General features: G+C 45.7%; 1 protein-coding gene across 4 annotated transcripts in view; it reads right to left on the bottom strand.

The window, feature by feature from the left end:
- LOC115126089 (disabled homolog 2-interacting protein-like) overlaps positions 1 to 24,015 on the bottom strand; it is a 296,491-nt gene that overhangs the window by 231,049 nt on the left and 41,427 nt on the right. The window contains exon 1 of one of the 4 annotated variants that reach the window (XM_065017374.1): positions 4,556 to 4,920. The exons of the other annotated variants lie outside the window; for them this stretch is intronic. Within the exon in view, the coding sequence (XP_064873446.1) occupies positions 4,556 to 4,685 (130 nt within the window). The 5' untranslated portion in view covers positions 4,686 to 4,920. Of the gene's footprint in view, positions 1 to 4,555; positions 4,921 to 24,015 lie in introns of those variants that run through there. 4 annotated transcript variants of the gene reach the window in all.

Raw genomic sequence — 24,015 nt, 5'->3', positions numbered from 1 at the left:
GCTAACGAGCAGAACTGGGCTCAATAGGGCATCAATAAAGCAAACACAAGCATGTACACACGGGCACGCAAGCAAGCAGTCAGACACGCACACCCTCCTCCTTGTCGACTTCATAATTGGACAAATCCCCATCAGAGGCAAGTTAGTAAACAAACAAAACAAATGTTTTGCTATAACAGTGCAAACTTAGCCAGGGACATCAGACAAGACGTAATGCAAACACAGAGCACGGTATCTTCACACTATGTCACATGTCTGCTATCATACTGTATCACAAAGCAGGACAGTGTAGGGTAGTGGGTGTGTTGTGTCGTGTTTCAGCTCCTGTCTGTCTGTCTATCCGTCTGTCTACTGTTTCTGCTCTCCTGGTTCTGTGGCTAAGTGTGTAATAAAGATCAAGGGGGACAATTGTCCTGGGAACTCACCCACGTGACCGTGACAAGATGGCGACGACAGACATGTTCGCCCTGATTTGAACTCCTAGCCAACTTTGCAGTACTTGGTGTTTTTTGGTGTTATTTCTTACATTATTTGCTCAGAATGTTTCTTGCATTATTACCTACAGCCAAAAATAACTTTTGGTATTAGATCGAGAGTCACTCACCATCATTTTGACCGGAGATTTGACTGAATTGGATCCTTTGACTGAACTCCGCGAGGCAGTTCCATTCATCATCTGGGCTGCAACAAAACACAGATGCCAGAGAAGTGGAAGAAGGAGTGGGCTTCTAGTCAGTTTCAGGAGGTGTGCATACCATCCACAACTTCTGAGTATATTATTCACTAATGTAGACGAGCTCCGGGCAACGGTCTCTTTCCAGAGAGACATCAGGGACTGTAACATGCTCTGTTTGATGGAATCATCGCTCTCTTCAGATATGTTGACCCGCCACCATTTTGCTATTCCCCTCCTATAGGCAGTAACTTAAATAAGAAGTACCCGCGGTAAGGACTGTTCAACGTTGGTCTGACCAATCGGAACCCACGCTTCAAGATTGTTTTGATCACGCAGACTGGGAAATGTTCTGGGTGACCTCAGAGAATAGTATCGATGTATACACTGACTCGTTGACTGAGTTCATCAGGAGGTGCATAGAGGATGTTGTTCCCACGGTGACAAAAAGATGTGGATAGATGGCAGCATTCGCACAAAACTGAAAGCACAAACCACCGCATTTAACCACAGAAAGGTGGCTGGAAACATGGACGTGTACAAAGAGACCAGCTATGACCTCCGTAAGGCAATCAAAGAGGCAAAACGACAGTACAGGGACAAAGTGGAGTCGCAATTCATTGGCTCAGAAACGAGAAGTATGTGGCAGGGACTCCAGAAGATCAATGATTATAAAGATTATGCAAGCCACGTCGCGGACACCGACGCCTCGCTCCCTGAGAAGCTAAACACCTTCTTCCCCTGCTTCGAGGAAAACACAGAACCGTCGACGCAGGCCACCGCCGCTCTCCAGGACTGTGAGCTCTCGTTTTCCGTGCCTGACGTAAGTAAGACATTTAAGAGTGTTCCCAAGATGCATCCCAAGATGCGTCCTCAGAGCATGTTTTATCAGAGTGTATTATTAACTTATTCAATCTCTCTCTATCCCAGTCTGTTGTCCCCACTTGCTTTAAGATGTCCAGCATTGTTCCTGTACCCAAGAAAACGAAGGTAAACTGTGTTGACTATCACCCTATAGCACTCACTTCTGTCATCATGAAGTGCTTTGAGAGGCAAGTTAAGGATCATATAACCTCCAACTTACTCGACACGCACTACAATTTGCATACCGCCCCTATAGAGCCACGGACGATGCAATCGAAATAGAATTGCAAACTGCCATATCGCACCTGGACAAGACGAATATCTATGTAAGAATGCTGTTCATTGACCACAGCTCAGCCTTCAACACCATCGTACCCTCCAAGCTTATCACTAAGCTTGATGCCCTGGGTCTGAACCCCACCCTGTGCCACTGGGTCCTGGACTTCTTGACGGGCTGACACCAGATGGTGAATGTAGGCAACAACCCCTCTGCTACGCTCATCCTCAACACGGAGGGCACCACAGGGGTGCATGCTCAGCCCCTTTCTGTACTCCCTGTTCACCCATGACTGAGTGGCTACGCACGTCTCCAAATCAATCATCAAGTTTGCTGACGACACAAGAGTGGTAGGCCTGATTACCAACAACAGCGAGACAGCCTACAGGGAGGAGGTGAGGGCCCTGGTAGTGCCAGGACAATAACCTCTCCCTCAACAATAACAAAACGAAGGAGCTGCAGAAGGAGCACGCTTCTATCCACATCAATGGGCTGCAGTGGAGAGGGTGAAAAGCTTCAAGTTCCTTGGCGTACACATCACTGACAACCTGATATCATCCATTCACACAGGCAGTATTGTGAATAAACAACAGCGCCTCTTCAACCTCAAAAAGCTGAAGATATGTGGCTTCTACAGATGCTGACACTGCTTGTTCTGGAATTTTGTAATTTCTTTCTTTACATTTTTTGAATTATGTGCGTATTGTTATTGTTAGGTATTATTACTGCATTGTTGGAGCTAGAAATACAAGCATTTTCCTGAACCTGCCATAACATCTGCAAATATGTGTACGTGACCAATAACATGTTTTTGTTGTTGTTGTGTGTGTGAATATCTATGTACTTGTCTGTGTGTTTGTGTCTGCGTGTGCATGTCTGTTTCTCTCTGTTTGTGTACTGTGTATGTCTTTGTTTATATTTGTGTGTGAACTTTGTGTCTAGGAGAGTGTGTGCACTTTGTGTCTAGGAGAGTGTGTGAACTTTGTGTCTAGGAGAGTGTGTGCACTTTGTGTCTAGGAGAGTGTGTGCACTTTGTGTCTAGGAGAGTGTGTGAACTTTGTGTCTAGGAGAGTGTGTGCACTTTGTGTCTAGGAGAGTGTGTGAACTTTGTGTCTAGGAGAGTGTGTGCACTTTGTGTCTAGGAGAGTGTGTGAACTTTGTGTCTAGGAGAGTGTGTGCACTTTGTGTCTAGGAGAGTGTTTGCACTTTGACAAAAAGTCATGACAGAGACATCAAAGCCCTATTATCTCATCCTGAAAGACAGACAGACAGACAGACAGACAGACAGACAGACAGACAGACAGACAGACAGACAGACAGACAGACAGACAGGAATAGGTTAGAAATCACAAAGAAACAACACCTTTGTAACGATTTTACTGTAGCTTCTGACAGACATTCACAATGAAATTACGACAGGCATGTTGGAACCTGGAACTATCCCTACTGTAGTCTGGTTACATCAGCTCAGCTGGAGCATATTCTGTCTGTCCCTGTCGACCACCTGTCTGTCTGTTTGAACGCTAACTGTCCCAACTGTCTTGTATCTGTATCCACTAACAGATGTACTGCGACTTGAACCAACTATAAACACACTTCCTCAACTGACATCTTCAACTGGCTACAACTTATAAATACAGCACATAGCAAGAAGAGCAGCAGGCTACAGGGGAAGGGAAATCAGGTGTGTACTGCCTGTAGGTTGTGTACTCTGTTAAAGGAAAACCTTGTGGATGTAATTATCGTAACAAACTCATTGATCAAACACAGCCCACAGCAAACTGCTGAATGACAACTCAGAGAGCGTTTCTGTTTTCTGCCATAACAGAGGCAACAGACAGATGTGTGTGTGACCCTATAAAAGCTATAAACAAAGATATAAACAATGCAAACCTCTGTATAACAAAAGCAGAAACAGGCCCTGGTTGTACTCAACAGCTTAGCTACACTTTCTTTCTCTCCTTCCTCTATCTCTTAGCTACACTGACAATTGTAGTTGTCACAAGTGTTTGCGTTGTTGTTTTGATTTTGAGGAGACCGAGAGAGAGTGATATGAGAATGTAATGGTCTGACTTACACTTCAATGGAAAATAAGTCGTCAGATATATAATTTACATACAGAGAGAATTAAATAGTGAGTGATAGTGAGAGAGAGAAATTTCAAACATCTTTCTCTTTTGAAACTTTTGTGTGTTTAATGTTGATTTGTGATCGTTTATTCCACTTGCTTTGGCAATGTTAGCATATGTTTCCCATTTGTAATGTCTTTATTGTTTTGAAACTTCTGTATGTGTAATGTTTACTGTTAATTTGTATTGTTTATTTCACTTTATATATTCACTTCATATATTATCTACCTCACTTTGCTTTGCTTTGGCAATGTTAACACGTTTCCCATGCCAATAAAGCCCTTGAATTGAAATTGAATTGAAAATTGAAAGAGACAGAAAGAGAGAGAGAAAGAGAGAGAGGGGGAGAGAAAGAGAGAGAGAGAGAGAGAGAGAGAGAGTAAGAGAGAGAGACAGAGTAAGAGAGAGAGAGAGAGAGAGAGAGAGAGAGAGAGAGAGAGAGAGAGAGAGAGAGAGAGAGAGAGAGAGAGAGAGAGAAGGGGAGAGAGAGAGAGAGACAGAGTGAGAGAGAGAGAGAGAGAGAAAGAGAGAGAGAGAGAGAGAGAGAGAGAGAGAGAGAAGGGGAGAGAGAGAGAGAGGGGGGGGGGGGGGGATCATATTGGTCTGTGTTACCCCTGCTGGCTGCTGGTCTGCTGCGGCTGCGGGACCTGCTGCGTTGCCGTTGGAGACGAGTGCGTCCCAGAAACCTGTAGTAGTACGAGGGTCTTCCAGAACCCTTCCTGGTAATGCCTGCCCCTGCCATAGTCCTTCCAAACAATCAGGACAAAGCCAGTCCAACTATCACACTGTCCCAAGTTCACTTTAATTTCACTCACTCAATGTACCTCTTCCCCCAACTTCACAAAAACACTCCAACTTCACTCAATAAACTGTCCACATATTTCCAAAAACTCTGCTCCCTTCCCAGAGCATTAGCTGACAGTGTCCAGAATGCTTTGTGTGTGTATCCTGAATCACAGAAAAGCTGTTCCCGTTCCAATCGCCTGCCAGGAGGGACTGGAAGAATTCTGCAGAGAGAGAGAGAGAGAGAAGAGAGAGAGTACACTCCTCCTCTGTCATTCTCTCACTCACTCATTAAGTCAGCCACTAAGGCAGAAGCCTACTAGCTACCCTGAGAGATACTCTTACAGTGCCTCTACTCCCTCCCCTTGCACAAGCCCGTGTGTGTGTGTGTGTGTGTGTGTGTGTGCGTGCGTGCGTGCGTGCGTGCGTGCGTGCGTGCGTGTGTGCGTGAGTGTGTGTGTGTATGTGTGTGTGTGTAGAGGGCTGGTATGCCATTGAGTTGAGAGAGAATATCAGAAGAAAAGGTCTGTGGTGAAAACCTGCCAGGGATCAGCAGTGGGTTGGAATGGGGTGGAAGTGCAACAGGAAGCCTTTTGATTTCCATGGCTTCACATCTGTCTTTCTTTCTCTCCTTCCTCTATCTCTCTCTTCTTCTCCATTTCTCATCTCTTTTCACAGACTGAAATGATCTTTAAACCTCAACATTTGACACTATAATATGATTTAGTCTCTCAAACCCCCTTCCATTGTTATACTACAGTAACTTCACAATCCCAGTCCACTCCAAATAACTCTAGAACCAAGTATAAAGTCACAGCCCAGTCCAGTCTAATCCAGTCCACATGTTAGGGCTATCTGGCTCCCGAGGGGTGCAGCAGTCTATGGCACTACATCTCAGTGCTTGAGGCGTCACTACAGACACCCTGGTTCATATCCAGGCTGTATCACAACTGGCCATGATTGGGAGTCCCATAGGGCGGCGCACAAATGGCCCAGCGTTTTCCGGGTTTGGCTGGTGTAGGCCGTCATTGTAAATAAGAATTTGTTCTTAACTGACTTGCCTAGTTAAATAAAAATGACAAAATAAAATATCTCAGGCTCATACTTGCCTCTAGGCATGCCATTGACAACCAATAACAGAAGAGCTCTAGGCATGCCATTGACAACCAATAACAGAAGAGCTCTAGGCATGCCATTGACAACCAATAACAGAAGAGCTCTAGGCATGCCATTGACAACCAATAACAGAAGAGCTCTAGGCATGCCATTGACATCCAATAACAGAAGAGCTCTAGGCATGCCATTGACATCCAATAACAGAAGAGCTCTAGGCATGCCATTGACACCCAATAACAGAAGAGCTCTAGGCATGTCAGAGAATCAATAGGAGTCAGCTCTATAGGTGTGGGTCCAGTAGCTGGACTATACCACAGCCAGATGGACACTTTTATTTATTTTTATATAACCTTTATTTATTTAACACAGAGGTTCGCACACACACACGCATGCACGCTCACGCACACACGCTAGATATCCATTCATGCTGTACATACACTGAGTGTACAAAACATTAAGAACACCTTCCTAATATTGCGTTGCATCCCCTCTCCACCCTTTGCCCTCTGAACAGCCTCAATTTGTCTGGGCATGAACTCTACAAGCTGTTGAAAGCGTTCCACAGGGATACTGGCCCATGTTTTTGATTTGTTTAATTGAACCTTTATTTAACTATGCAAGTCAGTTAGGAACAAATTCTTACTTACATTGACGCCCTACCACGGCCAAACCTTCCCCTACCACGGCCAAACCTTCCCCTACCACGGCCAAACCTTCCCCTACCATGGCCAAACCTTCCCCTAACCCGGACGACGCTGGGCCAATTGTGCACCACCCTATGGGACTCAATGCAGTGTCTTAGACCGCTATACGCCACTCAAGGAACCCTTGTTGACTCCAATGCTTCCCACAGTTGTATCAAGTTGGCTGGATGTCCTTTGGGTGGTGAACCAACCTTGATACACATGGGAAACTGTTATGCGTGAAAAACCCAGAAGCATTGCAGTTCTATACATAAAACGGTGCGCCTGGCACCTACTACCAAACCCCATTCAAAGGCACTTCAATATTTTGTCTTGCCAATTCACACTCTGAATGGAACACCTACACAAACCACGGCTCAATTGTCTTAAGGCTTAAACATCCTTCTTTAACCTGTTTCCTCTCCTTCATCTACACTGATTGAAGTAGATTTAACAAGTGACATCAATAAGGGATCACAGCCTTCACCTAGATTCACCTGGTCAGTCTATGTCATGGAAAGAGCAGGTGTTCATAATGTTTTGTACACTCATTGTATGTGGACAATACAAATGAGTTACAATTGGGATTTCGAGTCTATTTTGAGTTTCAGTGTGTACAAGACCCAGAGTTTAGCACCTGGTAGAGGCAGTAGAGACAGAAGCCCAGAAGTTAGATCAAACTGTGGATGTATAGGATCACCAGCATCTACATAAACCACATTTGTATTCAAACTCCTTTGCTAGACAACATAGTCTTTCCTTGGACCACATTATTTGACCAAATCCATCTCTCTCTCCCTCACTCCATTTCTGCCTCTCTTCCCCCCTCTCTGCTGAGTAATGATTGCAGGGTTGTAGTGATATTCCCTTGGTGGTAGTGTAGTGAGAGAGGTAGGCCTGGGGACTACAGTGCTACAGTATGCGATTCTTAGAGTGGTTTAACATGAACTCAGCAGAGCACATTAACTTACACAAACAGGAGCATTGTTCACTCAGAGGGGCCCGACATGCCCCATAGCTAACAGACAGACAGGTATTGTGTTCACTAGGGCCCTCAGAGAGTGGTTAATGAGACCAGTGCTGGATATACAACACCCTAGAGCACCCCAGAGCAGACAAGACACACACGAACACACACGCACACACACATGCACACGCACACACACACGCACGCACGCACGCACGCACGCACGCACGCACGCACGCACACACACACACACACACACACACACACACACACACACACACACACACACACACACACACACACACACACACACACAATTCCTCTGTGTAAGTTTATGTACTATATGTTATATTTATATGCTGGCAGCCTGTAGCTGATCCAGATCATACTAGTGAGAGCTGCTGACACCTTAGCTGTCCCTCCTCAGTCCTCACTGGGTTCATTGTGATGGGATAGTTAACACACAGAAGCTAGGCAGATATACTGCTGCTGCTAGCACACTGGGGGCTAGGCTGATATACTGTTCTGTTCTGTCTATACTGGCTTGGCTAACAAGGGTGCTATTGTAACTCATTCACAGTGCAATCATCGTAGCAACAGTGGGGACTTAGTAGTTTGCTGTGTATATGTTAGTGACTGTGCACGTGTGCAATCATGCATGCATTCTCCCTTATATACGCTCACACCAAAGAGGTACTCAGTCAGTCACGGTTGATTAACACTAAACAGAGTGTGTGTATTGTGTTTCTGTATAAATACATAAAGATATTCCAGCAGCTCTGCTCTCTGGTCTCTATCAACAGGAAACAGAACCACGCCGTGGTGCATGGGGAGTGTGTTAGGGGCCACAATCAGGGATGAGGTCACTTCCTGCTCTCAGGACCTTCCTGGGACCCCCAAACACACCCCTGGGACTGACATCACTGGTGTGTGTGTGTGTGTGTGTGTTAGAAGTCAGCCGAGCTGATATCACATTGGCAGGTAAAGGTAAACTATACTGAACAAAAAAATTAACACAACATGTAAAGTGTTGGTCCCATGTTTCATGAGCTGAAAAAAACAAAACAGAAATGCTCCATACGCACAAAATATTTCGTATTTCTCTCAAAGTTTGTGCACATCCTTGTTAGTGAGCATTTCTCCTTTGCCAAGACAATCCATCCACTTGACAGGTGTGGCATATCAAGAAGCTGATTAAACAGCATGATCATTACACAGGTGAACCTTGTGCTGGGGTCAATAAAAGGCCACTCTAAAACTACACAACACAAGGAAAGTTAAACAACTGAATGCCTTCAACTGAAATGTGTCTTCTGCATTTAACCCAACCCCTCTGAATCAGAGGGGGGGGGGCTGTCTTAATTGACGTCCACGGTGCCCGGGGAACATTGGATTGGTTAACTGCCTTGCTCAGAGGAAGAATAACAGATTTTTACCTTGTCAGCTCTGGATTTGATACAGTAACTTTTCGGTTACTGAACCAACGCTCTAACCACTCTGCTACCTGCCGCCCCATGGGAGGGAGTGTGCAATTGGCATGCTGACTGCAGGAATGTCCAATTATTGCCAGAAAATGTCATGTTAATTTCTATACTATAAGCTCCCTCCATCGTTTTAGAGAATTTGGCAGTACGTTCAACAAGCCTCACAACTGCAAACCACGTTTCTGTCTGTAATAAAGCTCTTTTTTGGGGAAAAAATCATTCTGATTGGCTGGGCCCGGATCCCCAGTGGGTGGGCCTGGCTGCCAAGTGGGTTGGCCTATGCCCTCCATGGATGCCCTCCAAGCCCACCCATGGCTGCACCCCTGCCCAGTCATGTGAAATCCATTGAATTGGCCCTAATGAATTTATTTCCATTGGCTGATTTCCCTTTATGAACTGTAACTCAGAAAAATCTTTGAAATTGTTGCATGTTGTGTGGATATTTTTATTTAGTATATAATGTCCCCAAGGGTAACATTTTCTTAGACACATTGTCTTAGTACTGTTGTATGCAAAATGGACACTCTACATTACAAACTCAACATAGTGCATCCATTGCACATTACCCGTATCATACACTTTGAAAATGTCTCATACACCTGCATACATTATCATATTGCACTGCACAGAGATCCTGTTAAATGACATATTCTGTCGGTGGCGAGCATCGCAGTCACTCAAGGCTATAGTCACAGTGAAAGAGATCATGGAGGAGTGGGATATTCTACTCGGTATTCATGATACTTTGTATGCCTGGAGCCGATCTGATTGACGGGTGAGTGATAGTGACTGACAGCTTAGACAGTTGGTAATGAATGACAGTGAATGATGGCTGTACTGGCAATGAAATATACGAGCGGCAGTTTAAAGGGGGAGTGTGTGTTGTGTGTGTGTGTGCATGCGTACATGGGAGGCACAATATCAACGCAGAGATGAATAACTGGGCTGCTGTGTGAATCGATGTTCCCTTTTGTCTCTTATTTTTGCTTTGCGGGAGGAATTACCTTGATTCTCTCTGTGGCGTGCTTCATGACAGGCTTTAAAAAACCTTGTGGAATTCTAAAGCTTTATTGACTTTTCAGTGTTTGGTTTTATTCCGTGTTTGATTGGTTTTATTCAGTGTTTGATTGATTTTACTGAAATGTTTATATGCTTTGTTTAAACTATTCTACAATTCTTTAAAGCCCTTTTGTTGGGTGAAGTTTTGCTCAGCAAATTGTTCCTCAACAGAGGTTGTTAAATTGTGAGACAAGTGTGTAGCCGTGTGTATATTGCTGTGTGTGTGTGTGTGTGTGTGTGTGCTCAGTTTCGCCGCTGTGAAGAGTGATGGTATCGGTCGTAAAGCCCTTGCTATGAGGACAAGACTTGACATGTGTGAGGACTTCAACGATGACATCCTTAACCTTAAAGTGTAACTCTTCACACCACCTCGAAGAACACACACACACACACACACACACACACACACACACACACACACACACACACACACACACACACACACACACACACACACACACACAGTCTTGTATAACTGACCTTGTCAGTACCATTCAAAATCATATTTCCCTAACCCTAAACCTGGCCCTAACCCAAAAACCTAACCTTAACACTAACCCTAAACCTAACCTTACCTCCTAACCCTAACCCTAAAACTAACCCTAGCTCCTAGCCGTAAACTTAATTCTAACCCTAACACTAATTCTAACCCTAAACCCTTCATCCACCTCTGGCCTGCTCGCCTCCCTACCACTGAGGAAGTACAGTTCCCGCTCAGCCCAGTCAAAACTGTTCGCTGCTCTGGCCCCCCAATGGTGGAACAAACTCCCTCACGACGCCAGGACAGCGGAGTCAATCACCACCTCCCGGAGACACCTGAAACCCCACCTCTTTAAGGAATACCTAGGATAGGATAAAGTAATCCTTCTCACCCCCCCCCCCCCCCCCCCCCTTAAAATACTTAGATGCACGATTGTAAAGTGGCTGTTCCACTGGATGTCATAAGGTGAAAGCACCAATTTGTAAGTCGCTCTGGATAAGAGCGTCTGCTAAATGACTTAAATGTAAATGTAAATGTAGAAATAGCAATTGACCTTGTGGGGACTAATAACATGTCCCCAGTTGGTCAAATTTTTGTTTGTTTCCTATTCAGGTAGAGACTTCTGGTCTGCGATTAAAGAAGAAAATTGAGTCCTATTGAATGAATGACACCATTATACCTGTCTAAGGAGAGAGCAGAGAGAAAGGGAGCATTGTAGGCTATCAGGACAAAAACAATCCGAGCGAGAGATAAGAAAGTAGCTCTTGAGTTACAGAAGGACTGAATCTCATGCAGCCTGTGAGAAAGTTATGTGTCTAGTAAAGTTGTGTGACATTGTTATGCAGAGAGAAAGAGAGAGTGATAGACATAGCTAATATACACTATATTCTTCTTCTTCTCCTTGCATAAGAGATTTTATTTGAATGACAACAATAAAGCTGCCGACTTTATTGTGCTCAATATGGCCGCCTCTGATGTTATTAATAGTCAACATTCTCAGAGAACAGATCAGCACACAATCACACACAACCTCTCTCTGTCTCTGTCCCTCTATATGTCTCTGTCTCTTTCTCACTCAACACAATCACACACAACCTCTCTCTGTCTCTGTCCCTCTATATGTCTCTGTCTCTTTCTCACTCAACACAATCACACACAACCTCTCTCTGTCTCTGTCTCTTTCTCACTCAACACAATCACACACAACCTCTCTCTGTCCCTCTATATGTCTCTGTCTCTTTCTCACTCAACACAATCACACACAACCTCTCTCTGTCTCTGTCCCTCTATATGTCTCTGTCTCTTTCTCACTCAACACAATCACACACAACCTCTCTCTGTCTCTGTCTCTTTCTCACTCAACACAATCACACACAACCTCTCTCTGTCTCTGTCTCTTTCTCACTCAACACAATCACACACAACCTCTCTCTGTCTCTGTCTCTTTCTCACTCAACACAATCACACACAACCTCTCTCTGTCTCTGTCTCTTTCTCACTCAACACAATCACACACAACCTCTCTCTGTCTCTGTCTCTTTCTCACTCAACACAATCACACACAACCTCTCTCTGTCTCTGTCCCTCTCTCTGTCTCTGTCTCTTTCTCACTCAACACAATCACACACAACCTCTCTGTCTCTGTCTCTTTCTCACTCAACACAATCACACACAACCTCTCTCTGTCTCTGTCCCTCTATATGTCGCTGTCTCTTTCTCACTCAACACAATCACACACAACCTCTCTCTGTCTCTGTCTCTTTCTCACTCAACACAATCACACACAACCTCTCTCTGTCCCTCTATATGTCTCTGTCTCTTTCTCACTCAACACAATCACACACAACCTCTCTCTGTCTCTGTCTCTTTCTCACTCAACACAATCACACACAACCTCTCTCTGTCTCTGTCTCTTTCTCACTCAACACAATCACACACAACCTCTCTCTGTCTCTGTCTCTTTCTCACTCAACACAATCACACACAACCTCTCTCTGTCTCTGTCCCTCTCTCTGTCTCTGTCTCTTTCTCACTCAACACAATCACACACAACCTCTCTGTCTCTGTCTCTTTCTCACTCAACACAATCACACACAACCTCTCTCTGTCTCTGTCCCTCTATATGTCTCTGTCTCTTTCTCACTCAACACAATCACACACAACCTCTCTCTGTCTCTGTCTCTTTCTCACTCAACACAATCACACACAACCTCTCTCTGTCCCTCTATATGTCTCTGTCTCTTTCTCACTCAACACAATCACACACAACCTCTCTCTGTCTCTGTCTCTTTCTCACTCAACACAATCACACACAACCTCTCTCTGTCTCTGTCTCTTTCTCACTCAACACAATCACACACAACCTCTCTCTGTCTCTGTCTCTTTCTCACTCAACACAATCACACACAACCTCTCTCTGTCCCTCTATATGTCTCTGTCTCTTTCTCACTCAACACAATCACACACAACCTCTCTCTGTCTCTGTCCCTCTATATGTCTCTGTCTCTTTCTCACTCAACACAATCACACACAACCTCTCTCTGTCTCTGTCTCTTTCTCACTCAACACAATCACACACAACCTCTCTCTGTCTCTGTCTCTTTCTCACTCAACACAATCACACACAACCTCTCTCTGTCTCTGTCTCTTTCTCACTCAACACAATCACACACAACCTCTCTCTGTCTCTTTCTCACTCAACACAATCACACACAACCTCTCTCTGTCTCTGTCCCTCTCTCTGTCTCTGTCTCTTTCTCACTCAACACAATCACACACAACCTCTCTCTGTCTCTGTCTCTTTCTCACTCAACACAATCACACACAACCTCTCTCTGTCTCTGTCTCTTTCTCACTCAACACAATCACACACAACCTCTCTCTGTCTCTGTCTCTTTCTCACTCAACACAATCACACACAACCTCTCTCTGTCTCTGTCCCTCTATATGTCTCTGTCAATTCAATTCAATTTTTCAATTCAAGGGCTTTATTGGCATGGGAAACATGTGTTAACATTGCCAAAGCAAGTGAGGTAGATAATATATAAAGTGGCTATATAAAGTGAAATAAACAATACAAATTAATAGTAAACATTACACATACAGAAGTTTCAATACAATAAAGACACTACAAATGTCATATTGTCTCTTTCTCACTCTTAATCTTTATTTTTGTCACCTTTCCCTCTGTCTAGACTCTCTCTATCTCTGTCACTCTCTCACAAAAGCTCTAAAGGAATGGGAGACATTTCAAATGTCATATAATGGCTATATACAGTGCTGTAACGATGTGCAAAAGAGAAAATAAATCATAATAAATAAGGGTTGTATTTACAATGGTGTTTATTCTTCACTGGTTGCCCTTTTCTTGTGGCAACAGGTCACACATCTAGCTGCTGTGTTGGCACACTTTGGTATTTCTTTCTCTCCCCTATCTCCCTCTCTTTCTCTCTCTGACCATCCAGTTAACTGTATGTCTGTGTGTAGGCTGGGGCCACAGCTGCTGCAGGTCGTTTAAATCAACACCTGATCAGAGTTTATGTTACAGAGTCCCCCCTCACACACACACACTCATTCCTACTAACAGTGACCCCTCCTCCTAGCTTTAGCCCAATGGAGCAGAGAGGGTCATGTTATTCCCCATGCTGAGATTAGACAGATGCCTGGCTGTAACCCAGACTAGGAGGTGAGCAGAGCGCTGCTGTCCGCAAGAGAGGCCAGGAGAAACAGGAGCTCTGGGAATAATTATGCCTGTCTAGGCCCTGGGAAGAGTTGTGGGAGCATTGTGGGAGCATTTTGGGAGTGTTCATTATCCCTGAGGAATGCCCTCTACAGCAGAGCCTGTATCTGCTCTACAGTCAGTATAGTGTTTTAATTTAGAGTGGATGGGACGACCCCTGACCCTAAACACTGTGATCAGTGATGGAGGGCTGAGGGATTGACACACGCATGCACTGTACGATCAAACGCTCACAAACCTGGACATGAACATGGTGGAAGAGATTTGAAACGATGGATGGGGAGAGGAGAGATGGAAAAGAGTAAAGAGTGAGGTAATGAGAGAGGGCTAGAGTATGAGTGGAAAAGAGGAAAGGGTGAGGGAATGAGAGAGGGCTAGAGTATGAGTGGAAAAGAGGAAAGGATGAGGGAATGAGAGAGGGCTAGAGTATGAGTGGAAAAGAGGAAAGGATGAGGGAATGAGAGAGGGCTAGAGTATGAGTGGAAAAGAGAAAGGGTGAGGGAATGAGAGAGGGCTAGAGTATGAGTGGAAAAGAGAAAGGGTGAGGTAATGAGAGAGGGCTAGAGTATGAGTGGAAAAGAGGAAAGGGTGAGGGAATGAGAGAGGGCTAGAGTATGAGTGGAAAAGAGAAAGGGTGAGGTAATGAGAGAGGGCTAGATTATGAGTGGAAAAGAGGTAAGGGTGAGGGAATGAGAGAGGGCTAGAGTATGAGTGGAAAAGAGGAAAGGATGAGGGAATGAGAGAGGGCTAGAGTATGAGTGGAAAAGAGAAAGGGTGAGGTAATGAGAGAGGGCTAGAGTATGCGTGGAAAAGAGGTAAGGGTGAGGGAATGAGAGAGGGCTAGAGTATGAGTGGAAAAGAGAAAGGATGAGGGAATGAGAGAGGGCTAGAGTATGAGTGGAAAAGAGGAAAGGATGAGGTAATGAGAGAGGGCTAGAGTATGAGTGGAAAAGAGGTAAGGGTAAGGGAATGAGAGAGGGCTAGAGTATGAGTGGAAAAGAGGAAAGGATGAGGGAATGAGAGAGGGCTAGAGTATGAGTGGAAAAGAGGAAAGGATGAGGGAATGAGAGAGGGCTAGAGTATGAGTGGAAAAGAGTTAAGGGTGAGGGAATGAGAGAGGGCTAGAGTATGAGTGGAAAAGAGGAAAGGATGAGGGAATGAGAGAGGGCTAGAGTATGAGTGGAAAAGAGGAAAGGATGAGGTAATGAGAGAGGGCTAGAGTATGAGTGGAAAAGAGGAAAGGATGAGGGAATGAGAGAGGGCTAGAGTATGAGTGGAAAAGAGGAAAGGGTGAGGGAATGAGAGAGGGCTAGAGTATGAGTGGAAAAGAGTAAAGGGTGAGGAATGAGGGAGGGCTAGAGTATGAGTGGAAAAGAGGAAAGCGTGAGGGAATGAGAGAGGGCTAGAGTATGAGTGGAAAAGAGGAAAGGATGAGGGAATGAGAGAGGGCTAGAGTATGAGTGGAAAAGAGGAAAGGATGAGGTAATGAGAGAGGGCTAGAGTATGAGTGGAAAAGAGGAAAGGATGAGGGAATGAGAGAGGGCTAGAGTATGAGTGGAAAAGAGGAAAGGGTGAGGGAATGAGAGAGGGCTAGAGTATGAGTGGAAAAGAGGTAAGGGTGAGGGAATGAGAGAGGGCTAGAGTATGAGTGGAAAAGAGGTAAGGGTGAGGGAATGAGAGAGGGCTAGAGTATGAGTGGAAAAGAGGTAAGGGTGAGGGAATGAGAGAGGGCTAGAGTATGAGTGGAAAAGAGAAAGGGTGAGGGAATGAGAGAGGGCTAGAGTATGAGTGGAAAAGAGAAAGGGTGAGGGAATGAGAGAGGGCTAGAGTATGAGTGGAAAAGAGAAAGGGTGAGGTAATGAGAGAGGGCTAGAGTATGAGTGGAAAAGAGGTAAGGATGAGGGAATGAGAGAGGGCTAGAGTATGAGTGGAAAAGAGTAAAGGGTGAGGGACTGAGAGAGGGCTAGAGTATGAGTGGAAAAGAGGAAATTATGAGGTAATGAGAGAGGGCTAGAGTATGAGTGGAAAAGAGGAAAGGGTGAGGGAATGAGAGAGGGCTAGAGTATGAGTGGAAAAGAGGTAAGGGTGAGGGAATGAGAGAGGGCTAGAGTATGAGTGGAAAAGAGAAAGGGTGAGGTAATGAGAGAGGGCTAGATTATGAGTGGAAAAGAGGTAAGGGTGAGGGAATGAGAGAGGGCTAGAGTATGAGTGGAAAAGAGAAAGGATGAGGGAATGAGAGAGGGCTAGAGTATGAGTGGAAAAGAGGAAAGGATGAGGGAATGAGAGAGGGCTAGATTATGAGTGGAAAAGAGGTAAGGGTGAGGGAATGAGAGAGGGCTAGAGTATGAGTGGAAAAGAGGAAAGGATGAGGGAATGAGAGAGGGCTAGAGTATGAGTGGAAAAGAGAAAGGGTGAGGTAATGAGAGAGGGCTAGAGTATGCGTGGAAAAGAGGTAAGGGTGAGGGAATGAGAGAGGGCTAGAGTATGAGTGGAAAAGAGAAAGGATGAGGGAATGAGAGAGGGCTAGAGTATGAGTGGAAAAGAGGAAAGGATGAGGTAATGAGAGAGGGCTAGAGTATGAGTGGAAAAGAGGTAAGGGTAAGGGAATGAGAGAGGGCTAGAGTATGAGTGGAAAAGAGGAAAGGATGAGGGAATGAGAGAGGGCTAGAGTATGAGTGGAAAAGAGGAAAGGGTGAGGGAATGAGAGAGGGCTAGAGTATGAGTGGAAAAGAGTAAAGGGTGAGGGAATGAGGGAGGGCTAGAGTATGAGTGGAAAAGAGAAAGGGTGAGGGAATGAGAGAGGGCTAGAGTATGAGTGGAAAAGAGGAAAGGATGAGGGAATGAGAGAGGGCTAGAGTATGAGTGGAAAAGAGGAAAGGATGAGGGAATGAGAGGGCTAGAGTATGAGTGGAAAAGAGGTAAGGGTGAGGGAATGAGAGAGGGCTAGAGTATGAGTGGAAAAGAGAAAGGGTGAGGGAATGAGAGAGGGCTAGAGTATGAGTGGAAAAGAGAAAGGGTGAGGTAATGAGAGAGGGCTAGAGTATGAGTGGAAAAGAGGAAAGGGTGAGGGAATGAGAGAGGGCTAGAGTATGAGTGGAAAAGAGAAAGGGTGAGGGAATGAGAGAGGGCTAGAGTATGAGTGGAAAAGAGAAAGGGTGAGGTAATGAGAGAGGGCTAGAGTATGAGTGGAAAAGAGGAAAGGATGAGGGAATGAGAGAGGGCTAGAGTATGAGTGGAAAAGAGTTAAGGGTGAGGGAATGAGAGAGGGCTAGAGTATGAGTGGAAAAGAGGAAAGGATGAGGGAATGAGAGAGGGCTAGAGTATGAGTGGAAAAGAGGAAAGGATGAGGTAATGAGAGAGGGCTAGAGTATGAGTGGAAAAGAGGAAAGGGTGAGGGAATGAGAGAGGGCTAGAGTATGAGTGGAAAAGAGAAAGGGTGAGGGAATGAGAGAGGGCTAGAGTATGAGTGGAAAAGAGTAAAGGGTGAGGGAATGAGGGAGGGCTAGAGTATGAGTGGAAAAGAGGAAAGCGTGAGGGAATGAGAGAGGGCTAGAGTATGAGTGGAAAAGAGGAAAGGATGAGGGAATGAGAGAGGGCTAGAGTATGAGTGGAAAAGAGGAAAGGATGAGGTAATGAGAGAGGGCTTAGAGTATGAGTGGAAAAGAGGAAAGGATGAGGGAATGAGAGAGGGCTAGAGTATGAGTGGAAAAGAGGAAAGGGTGAGGGAATGAGAGAGGGCTAGAGTATGAGTGGAAAAGAGGTAAGGGTGAGGGAATGAGAGAGGGCTAGAGTATGAGTGGAAAAGAGTAAAGGGTGAGGGAATGAGAGAGGGCTAGAGTATGAGTGGAAAAGAGAAAGGGTGAGGGAATGAGAGAGGGCTAGAGTATGAGTGGAAAAGAGAAAGGGTGAGGTAATGAGAGAGGGCTAGAGTATGAGTGGAAAAGAGGTAAGGATGAGGGAATGAGAGAGGGCTAGAGTATGAGTGGAAAAGAGTAAAGGGTGAGGGACTGAGAGAGGGCCAGAGTATGAGTGGAAAAGAGGAAAGGATGAGGGAATGAGAGAGGGCTAGAGTATGAGTGGAAAAGAGGAAAGGATGAGGTAATGAGAGAGGGCTAGAGTATGAGTGGAAAAGAGGAAAGGGTGAGGGAATGAGAGAGGGCTAGAGTATGAGTGGAAAAGAGAAAGGGTGAGGGAATGAGAGAGGGCTAGAGTATGAGTGGAAAAGAGTAAAGGGTGAGGGAATGAGGGAGGGCTAGAGTATGAGTGGAAAAGAGGAAAGCGTGAGGGAATGAGAGAGGGCTAGAGTATGAGTGGAAAAGAGGAAAGGATGAGGGAATGAGAGAGGGCTAGAGTATGAGTGGAAAAGAGGAAAGGATGAGGTAATGAGAGAGGGCTTAGAGTATGAGTGGAAAAGAGGAAAGGATGAGGGAATGAGAGAGGGCTAGAGTATGAGTGGAAAAGAGGAAAGGGTGAGGGAATGAGAGAGGGCTAGAGTATGAGTGGAAAAGAGGTAAGGGTGAGGGAATGAGAGAGGGCTAGAGTATGAGTGGAAAAGAGTAAAGGGTGAGGGAATGAGAGAGGGCTAGAGTATGAGTGGAAAAGAGAAAGGGTGAGGGAATGAGAGAGGGCTAGAGTATGAGTGGAAAAGAGGAAAGGGTGAGGGAATGAGAGAGGGCTAGTGTATGAGTGGAAAAGAGGAAAGGATGAGGCAATGAGAGAGGGCTAGAGTATGAGTGGAAAAGAGGAAAGGGTGAGGGAATGAGAGAGGGCTAGAGTATGAATGGAAAAGAGAAAGGATGAGGGAATGAGAGAGGGCTAGAGTATGAGTGGAAAAGAGGAAAGGATGAGGGAATGAGAGAGGGCTAGAGTATGAGTGGAAAAGAGAAAGGATGAGGGAATGAGAGAGGGCTAGAGTATGAGTGGAAAAGAGGAAAGGATGAGGGAATGAGAGAGGGCTAGAGTATGAGTGGAAAAGAGGAAAGGATGAGGGAATGAGAGAGGGCTAGAGTATGAGTGGAAAAGAGGAAAGGGTGAGGGAATGAGAGAGGGCTAGAGTATGAGTGGAAAAGAGTAAAGGGTGAGGGAATGAGGGAGGGCTAGAGTATGAGTGGAAAAGAGGAAAGGATGAGGGAATGAGAGAGGGCTAGAGTATGAGTGGAAAAGAGGAAAGGATGAGGGAATGAGAGAGGGCTAGAGTATGAGTGGAAAAGAGGAAAGGATGAGGTAATGAGAGAGGGCTAGAGTATGAGTGGAAAAGAGGAAAGGATGAGGGAATGAGAGAGGGCTAGAGTATGAGTGGAAAAGAGGAAAGGGTGAGGGAATGAGAGAGGGCTAGAGTATGAGTGGAAAAGAGGTAAGGGTGAGGGAATGAGAGAGGGCTAGAGTATGAGTGGAAAAGAGTAAAGGGTGAGGGAATGAGAGAGGGCTAGAGTATGAGTGGAAAAGAGAAAGGGTGAGGGAATGAGAGAGGGCTAGAGTATGAGTGGAAAAGAGAAAGGGTGAGGGAATGAGAGAGGGCTAGAGTATGAGTGGAAAAGAGAAAGGGTGAGGTAATGAGAGAGGGCTAGAGTATGAGTGGAAAAGAGGTAAGGATGAGGGAATGAGAGAGGGCTAGAGTATGAGTGGAAAAGAGTAAAGGGTGAGGGACTGAGAGAGGGCTAGAGTATGAGTGGAAAAGAGGAAATTATGAGGTAATGAGAGAGGGCTAGAGTATGAGTGGAAAAGAGGAAAGGGTGAGGGAATGAGAGAGGGCTAGAGTATGAGTGGAAAAGAGGTAAGGGTGAGGGAATGAGAGAGGGCTAGAGTATGAGTGGAAAAGAGGAAAGGATGAGGCAATGAGAGAGGGCTAGAGTATGAGTGGAAAAGAGGAAAGGGTGAGGGAATGAGAGAGGGCTAGTGTATGAGTGGAAAAGAGGAAAGGATGAGGCAATGAGAGAGGGCTAGAGTATGAGTGGAAAAGAGGAAAGGGTGAGGGAATGAGAGAGGGCTAGAGTATGAATGGAAAAGAGAAAGGATGAGGGAATGAGAGAGGGCTAGAGTATGAGTGGAAAAGAGGAAAGGATGAGGGAATGAGAGAGGGCTAGAGTATGAGTGGAAAAGAGGTAAGGGTGAGGGAATGAGAGAGGGCTAGAGTATGAGTGGAAAAGAGGAAAGGATGAGGGAATGAGAGAGGGCTAGAGTATGAGTGGAAAAGAGGTAAGGGTGAGGGAATGAGAGAGGGCTAGAGTATGAGTGGAAAAGAGAAAGGGTGAGGTAATGAGAGAGGGCTAGATTATGAGTGGAAATGAGTTAAGGGTGAGGGAATGAGAGAGGGCTAGAGTATGAGTGGAAAAGAGAAAGGATGAGGGAATGAGAGAGGGCTAGAGTATGAGTGGAAAAGAGGAAAGGATGAGGGAATGAGAGAGGGCTAGAGTATGAGTGGAAAAGAGGAAAGGATGAGGGAATGAGAGAGGGCTAGAGTATGAGTGGAAAAGAGGAAAGGGTGAGGGAATGAGAGAGGGCTAGAGTATGAGTGGAAAAGAGTAAAGGGTGAGGGAATGAGGGAGGGCTAGAGTATGAGTGGAAAAGAGGAAAGCGTGAGGGAATGAGAGAGGGCTAGAGTATGAGTGGAAAAGAGGAAAGGATGAGGGAATGAGAGAGGGCTAGAGTATGAGTGGAAAAGAGGAAAGGATGAGGTAATGAGAGAGGGCTAGAGTATGAGTGGAAAAGAGGAAAGGATGAGGGAATGAGAGAGGGCTAGAGTATGAGTGGAAAAGAGGAAAGGGTGAGGGAATGAGAGAGGGCTAGAGTATGAGTGGAAAAGAGGTAAGGGTGAGGGAATGAGAGAGGGCTAGAGTATGAGTGGAAAAGAGTAAAGGGTGAGGGAATGAGAGAGGGCTAGAGTATGAGTGGAAAAGAGAAAGGGTGAGGTAATGAGAGAGGGCTAGATTATGAGTGGAAATGAGTTAAGGGTGAGGGAATGAGAGAGGGCTAGAGTATGAGTGGAAAAGAGAAAGGATGAGGGAATGAGAGAGGGCTAGAGTATGAGTGGAAAAGAGGAAAGGATGAGGGAATGAGAGAGGGCTAGATTATGAGTGGAAAAGAGGAAAGGATGAGGGAATGAGAGAGGGCTAGAGTATGAGTGGAAAAGAGGAAAGGGTGAGGGAATGAGAGAGGGCTAGAGTATGAGTGGAAAAGAGTAAAGGGTGAGGGAATGAGGGAGGGGCTAGAGTATGAGTGGAAAAGAGGAAAGCGTGAGGGAATGAGAGAGGGGCTAGAGTATGAGTGGAAAAGAGGAAAGGATGAGGGAATGAGAGAGGGCTAGAGTATGAGTGGAAAAGAGGAAAGGATGAGGTAATGAGAGAGGGCTAGAGTATGAGTGGAAAAGAGGAAAGGATGAGGGAATGAGAGAGGGCTAGAGTATGAGTGGAAAAGAGGAAAGGGTGAGGGAATGAGAGAGGGCTAGAGTATGAGTGGAAAAGAGGTAAGGGTGAGGGAATGAGAGAGGGCTAGAGTATGAGTGGAAAAGAGTAAAGGGTGAGGGAATGAGAGAGGGCTAGAGTAAAAGAGAAAGTGGAAAAGAGGGCTAAAGGAGTGAGGGAATGAGAGAGGGCTAGAGTATGAGTGGAAAAGAGAAAGGGTGAGGTAATGAGAGAGGGCTAGAGTATGAGTGGAAAAGAGGTAAGGATGAGGGAATGAGAGAGGGCTAGAGTATGAGTGGAAAAGAGTAAAGGGTGAGGGACTGAGAGAGGGCTAGAGTATGAGTGGAAAAGAGGAAATTATGAGGTAATGAGAGAGGGCTAGAGTATGAGTGGAAAAGAGGAAAGGGTGAGGGAATGAGAGAGGGCTAGAGTATGAGTGGAAAAGAGGTAAGGGTGAGGGAATGAGAGAGGGCTAGAGTATGAGTGGAAAAGAGAAAGGGTGAGGTAATGAGAGAGGGCTAGATTATGAGTGGAAAAGAGGTAAGGGTGAGGGAATGAGAGAGGGCTAGAGTATGAGTGGAAAAGAGGAAAGGATGAGGCAATGAGAGAGGGCTAGAGTATGAGTGGAAAAGAGGAAAGGGTGAGGGAATGAGAGAGGGCTAGAGTATGAGTGGAAAAGAGAAAGGATGAGGGAATGAGAGAGGGCTAGAGTATGAGTGGAAAAGAGGAAAGGATGAGGGAATGAGAGAGGGCTAGAGTATGAGTGGAAAAGAGGTAAGGGTGAGGGAATGAGAGAGGGCTAGAGTATGAGTGGAAAAGAGGAAAGGATGAGGGAATGAGAGAGGGCTAGAGTATGAGTGGAAAAGAGGTAAGGGTGAGGGAATGAGAGAGGGCTAGAGTATGAGTGGAAAAGAGAAAGGGTGAGGTAATGAGAGAGGGCTAGATTATGAGTGGAAATGAGTTAAGGGTGAGGGAATGAGAGAGGGCTAGAGTATGAGTGGAAAAGAGAAAGGATGAGGGAATGAGAGAGGGCTAGAGTATGAGTGGAAAAGAGGAAAGGATGAGGGAATGAGAGAGGGCTAGAGTATGAGTGGAAAAGAGAAAGGATGAGGGAATGAGAGAGGGCTAGAGTATGAGTGGAAAAGACAAAAGGATGAGGGAATGAGAGAGGGCTAGAGTATGAGTGGAAAATAGGAAAGGATGAGGGAATGAGAGAGGGCTAGATTATGAGTGGGAATGAGAGAGGGCTAGAGTATGAGTGGAAAAGAGAAAGGGTGAGGTAATGAGAGAGGGCTAGAGTATGAGTGGAAAAGAGGAAAGGGTGAGGTAATGATAGAGGGCTAGAGTATGAGTGGAAAAGAGGTAAGGGTGAGGGAATCAGCATATCGATTGCGCAACCAGGGGTGGTAAAACCCTGGATCATTGTTACTCTAACTTCCGCGACGCATATAAGGCCCTGCCCCGCCCCCCTTTCGGAAAAGCTGACCACGACTCCATTTTGTTGATCCCTGCCTACAGACAGAAACTTAAACAAGAGGCTCCCACGCTGAGGTCTGTCCAACGCTGGTCCGATCAAGCTGACTCCACACTCCAAGACTGCTTCCATCACGTGGACTGGGACATGTTTCGTATTGCGTCAGATAACAATATTGACGAATACGCTGATTCGGTGTGCGAGTTCATTAGAACGTGCGTTGAAGATGTCGTTCCCATAGCAACGATAAAAACATTCCCTAACCAGAAACCGTGGATTGATGGCAGCATTCGCGTGAAACTGAAAGCGCGAACCACTGCTTTTAATCAGGGCAAGGTGTCTGGTAACATGACCGAATACAAACAGTGCAGCTATTCCCTGAGCAAGGCTATCAAACAAGCTAAGCGTCAGTACAGAGACAAAGTAGAATCTCAATTCAACGGCTCAGACACAAGAGGCATGTGGCAGGGTCTACAGTCAATCACGGACTACAAGAAGAAACCCAGCCCAGTCACGGACCAGGATGTCTTGCTCCCAGGTAGACTAAATAACTTTTTTGCCCGCTTTGAGGACAATACAGTGCCACTGACACGGCCTGCAACGAAAACATGCGGTCTCTCCTTCACTGCAGCCGAGGTGAGTAAGACATTTAAACGTGTTAACCCTCGCAAGGCTGCAGGCCCAGACGGCATCCCCAGCCGCGCCCTCAGAGCATGCGCAGACCAGCTGGCCGGTGTGTTTACGGACATATTCAATCAATCCCTATACCAGTCTGCTGTTCCCACATGCTTCAAGAGGGCCACCATTGTTCCTGTTCCCAAGAAAGCTAAGGTAACTGAGCTAAACGACTACCGCCCCGTAGCACTCACTTCCGTCATCATGAAGT

Source organism: Oncorhynchus nerka, linkage group LG4, assembly GCF_034236695.1.
Source record: "Oncorhynchus nerka isolate Pitt River linkage group LG4, Oner_Uvic_2.0, whole genome shotgun sequence".
Taxonomy (NCBI): domain Eukaryota; kingdom Metazoa; phylum Chordata; class Actinopteri; order Salmoniformes; family Salmonidae; genus Oncorhynchus; species Oncorhynchus nerka.
Note: the sequence above shows the minus strand (reverse complement) of the source record. Positions and strands in the feature narration are given on the sequence as shown.